The 4,516-nt window shown below is 39.6% G+C and overlaps 1 protein-coding gene across 1 annotated transcript; it reads right to left on the bottom strand.

The window, feature by feature from the left end:
• Nucleotides 1–3,445: 3,445 nt before the first annotated feature.
• LOC5572141 (protein NPC2 homolog) lies at nt 3,446–4,193 on the bottom strand. Its single transcript, XM_001660168.2, has 2 exons — nt 3,904–4,193; nt 3,446–3,836 (listed from the first exon to the last, which is right to left on the bottom strand). Exons 1-2 carry the CDS (start codon nt 4,115–4,117, stop codon nt 3,562–3,564), a joined length of 489 nt encoding a protein of 162 aa, XP_001660218.1. The 5' UTR covers nt 4,118–4,193; the 3' UTR covers nt 3,446–3,561.
• Nucleotides 4,194–4,516: the final 323 nt, after the last annotated feature.

Below are 4,516 nucleotides of genomic sequence, written 5' to 3' on the forward strand. Positions count from 1 at the left end.
AAAGTTATAAAATAGTGATCAATTTGCCCCCGGATTACGGTACAAGTTTTTAATTCCATAGTGGAAACTCATTCTTCAAACCTTAATGAAGGATGTTGCTGAAGAAACAAATTCACTTTGAGCTAATTTTGTTTGGGATTTTTTAAGATGTTTGCAGGGCTATAATCTCATATGAAGCTAAATAAAAGCAATCGAACTCATGAATATATCTTCACCTATCCGTCGAACTGACTTGCTGTCTTCCTCAAATTTCTTATGGTTTGAAGAATGAATTTTCACTTTGGGATGACAAGTTTGTACTTACATTCCAGTACTAACGTGTTTTGAACATTGTTTTCATAATTTCTCCATAATAATTTCTATATAAACCTACATCGTCTTTGGTTTACCTCTAAATCACCACCTAGAAGGCTGAAAATTTCGCAGAACACTATTTTTATGGTAAGGTTGGTAAAGAAGATATGGGAGATTGGAATTTCAGCCATTTTTCAATTTTCAACTGCCCTAATATTGTATACAAACTGCAACATGATTCGATATATTTTTGTGAAATAATGAATAATCAAATTTCGTCAACGGAATTCGATTCCCAAGGGTAAAAACCCGAATATATTCACAGGTTTTCACTGAACTTTCCATAGAGCCATCCAAAAGGGTCTTTTAATAAGTTCACATAGAGGTTTCCAGAAGAATCTATATAAGGGTTTCCAAACGTCGCACTATGAGACAAGTACTTTATTTGGCCAAAACCTCTGACGGTCTGATGATGTTTCATAGAAGTTTGATGTCTTGGGCAAATTAATGCTATATTTTTAAACTTCTGCATTAGATTTAGATAATTTACAACTTGTCTTGTGCAGTTCTATCTTAAGATTGATGAGTTGCGTTGCGTGGTATTGGAGTAATTCCTAGATTGCATAATGAAAACGATCATCTCACTTACTTCACTACTCTCCAATTACTTACGAAAAACTATTTTGGATGAAATAGACAGAGATGAAAAGACAGGATAATTTTCATTGCCGGCCAAGAATCATGATGATATGACACCTACTTAAAGAGAGGTTAGCGACTCACTGACGCCCTCATAGATGTAAAGAAGTTGGACGACAAGGAAGGAAATGGTCTAGGATTCACTGTAAGCGAGTGATACGACTGGATTGAATTGTTGGGAGTGACGTTGCTAAGAAATTTAACGTCACTCCATGCGTGTGTCTTCCAGGGATGGCGCACAGGTATTTGCATGTTGTGTTCTAATTAAAAACCTTTGGTTTAAGCGCCGTTGCTCGCTTTCTGAAAGAGAAAACAAGTAGTGACACTGTGTATGAAAAACGATGAAAAACACCTTGATTCAAATTCCGAACAGCACGATTAAATCGTAATCAAATGAATAATTTTGCAAATAAATTTATCTGAGCTTGTTCTGCTGGCCTCAAACTAGAGAATCATCAATACTCCCTATTGCACTTTCGAGGTGGTTAATGGGTTCGTCTACCTCGGATTCTTACGTCGGAAAATACGAAGGTGCATCATCTGTGGAAGTTGTGCTTACTATGGGCTCCAGAAGAAACTGTGGTTAAGGAAGGTTCAACCTTATACCAAATACACGATGTACAAAACGCTTATTAGACTGGTAGCCCTCTACGGGCATGAAAGGTGGACTATACTCGAGGAGTAGCTAGAGAGGTTTATCAAGTTGATCGATGTAGAACCAAATAAATAAATACAGATGCATGATCAACATTCATTCAACCAACTTAGTGGGCGAGCCTGAATAAAAGGCGTGCTCAGGGCTGACAATCGAGATTTGTCACAAACTGGTGACGATATAAAAACAATCATCGTCATCCAGTATAATAATTCATATTTTACTGCATTTCGCTTGCTCACCTTTCCCACAAGAAGAAGGCGTTCATTGTATAGTCGCTTACTACGCACCAAATGCCGAATAGACCTCCTCATGATACTACAATTGCTATTTTGGTAAGCGCGTGGAGTTAATGATTCAAAGGTCGTTAGTTTGATTCCAGACGTGTTTTGTTTTTATTTAAAGGCTTTTAATCTGTCGAAGACACGATTCAATTTTTAGTCGGCTCCAGGGATGGGAAATGTACTGTAGCAAACATTTACCACCTCGACATTCACATTTTTCTACGCGACCATCAAAATCCAAAGCAAACCATGACCGTTCAAAACAAAAAAATGTCACGGCTCTTCAAAACTGTAAGCTTCTTCTTCCTAACTTTTCTTCAAACCCGAATGCGAAATGACTCGAGCACAGTGGTGATACTATTTTTGCGGTTTTCGGGGTTTTGCATTTTTTCTCGATAAAGGTAGCATGAAATAGAACTTTTTTATACGTATCGCAACGGATTGATTGTGCCCTTGCTACTAGTGCTAATAAATTTCAATAAGTTGAAAACACAAGCGAAATATTAGCAATTGACTTATTTTTCATTTTTTTCGATCATTCACCTCGGGATGGCTGCCCGAAAACGATCAGAGAGGAGAGACAAAAACATTCAAGCAGTGTGTGAACCATCGGCAGCGCAACGCCTGATGGTATTGATGCTGCTGCTGCTTTGTGTTTTGGTTGACTGGCAGAATCGATGAACTGTTCACAGTTCCCAAGCCTGGTCGGCTCAGTGCTTCCGAACGAAAATTCGACTATTACGAAGGACACTTATTTGTTTTTCATGACGCTGGTTGAGTGACGATGACGAATCCTTTTTTTAGTTTCGTCGTCGACTTTTTCCATTTGTCGGTGATGATTCCCAATCCTAGTGCATGCTTTTGAGAGTTTAATAATGACAAACTATTTTCTTCAAAAAGTATAAAAAGCCATGTCTTTTTTTCAAAGATGTTCTTTGCAAAAAAAAGCAAAACTATAGAATGGGTGTTTTACAAAAACAACTACTTCATTATCTATATAAATAAAATGGAATGGTGTTTGTATGTCACGAAATGGCTTGAGAACGGGCTAACGGATTTTGAAAATTCATCCATAATTATGTTCCTGAAGTATTCCGACGTGTTTGTGTACATAAAAAGCAAAGGATATTTAACGGGAAAGTTGAAAAAACAGAAGTGAACGGAACTTCCATTTTGCACGGCGCGTTCCATGGCGTTTTTCAACAGCCTACTTGATGGCAAGACGAAGTTTGCCGGGACCACTAGTTTCTAAATAATTATCGAGTGGAAGAACTGAACAAATTACATGGGCATACCACAATAGAAAAAAAACTAGCCGCAGTGGTTCATCACAAAAAAAAAACAGTAAAAAATGTATATAACATTAAAAACGAAATCGCAACTTTAGACAAAACATTTATAAATTTCAAATTTTGAATTTGAATACATGTAGCCTCACAAAATTGCATGGTAGGATGCAATAACATTTACCCTCCTCAATCGGAGTAGCAAAATATAAAATAAAATACTAAGCTATTGTCACAGTTGATCAGTACCCCTATATTTTCATCAAATAAATAACGTTTTACAGCTTGCAGAACAGTACAACACTATTCTACGAGACTCTACACAAATGACCGAAAAAACACCTTAGTTGGCAACCACACGGGTATCGACGACGAAACATCCGTGGGACTGTTGGGACTGATCCACAACATCGATTTCGATGGTCACACTGACCAGTGGATAGATGGCAGTCACGGGCATGCTCAGGTGGTAGGTCAGATCCTCTCCGGCCGAGATTGGGCAGCGGGATTGCACCAGCCAGTTGCAAGCAGCGGCACGTTCAGCGGGCAGCTCATAGGGAGCAGTAATTCCCAGAGCGGTAGCGGTCACAACGGTGTTAAGGTTGGTTGCGTCCTGGACTAGAAATTGAAATGAACTGTTAGCAATATTGGTCTTGCAAGGAAACGTCGACCAATTAGGGCTTACTTGCGGTGAAGTCCATAGCCATGTTGGCGTCACGGCCACGGGGCAACAGGCATGGCAGTTCAACGCAATCTTCGATACGAACGCCACGTGGTGGTGGACGAACTCCAGCGCATGGGCGGATGGCAACCTGAGGCCATGACTCGTGGTCAACGTTGTCGGCGTTCTGCAGCATAACCGCTGGGATGAGCGCAGCCAAAAGCAGGTACTTGAACATTTTGTTGGTGATTTGGAGAGACTTAGTCAGGATGTACACTTGGTGTTACAGCAGGATCAACTGTTGGCTTTACCATGCCCGACAGCTAAGCTTTTATACCAGGGTCAAGAATTTGCAAAATTTGATAAGCTTTCCTTATCGGGTTTCGAATTTCTCTACACCAACGAAGCCAGACGACAGGTGTTCAATAATTCGAAATTGGCCATCTGGATATTTCGCATGCTTCCGTTATCAAACAGGTGTGCAGTTACGACAGTCTTTCGGTTTGATTTTTTTGATAAGCATTTCTAATAACCGCTGTCGTTTTCGAAAGTCGCGTGTTAATGAAACCAAGAGGAGAGTTGATGATGTATCTTATCAGTGCGTATTCCTTTGAAGCGGAAGACAGATTGTTCGATC

Source organism: Aedes aegypti, chromosome 3 (assembly GCF_002204515.2).
Source record: "Aedes aegypti strain LVP_AGWG chromosome 3, AaegL5.0 Primary Assembly, whole genome shotgun sequence".
Lineage (NCBI taxonomy): Eukaryota > Metazoa > Arthropoda > Insecta > Diptera > Culicidae > Aedes > Aedes aegypti.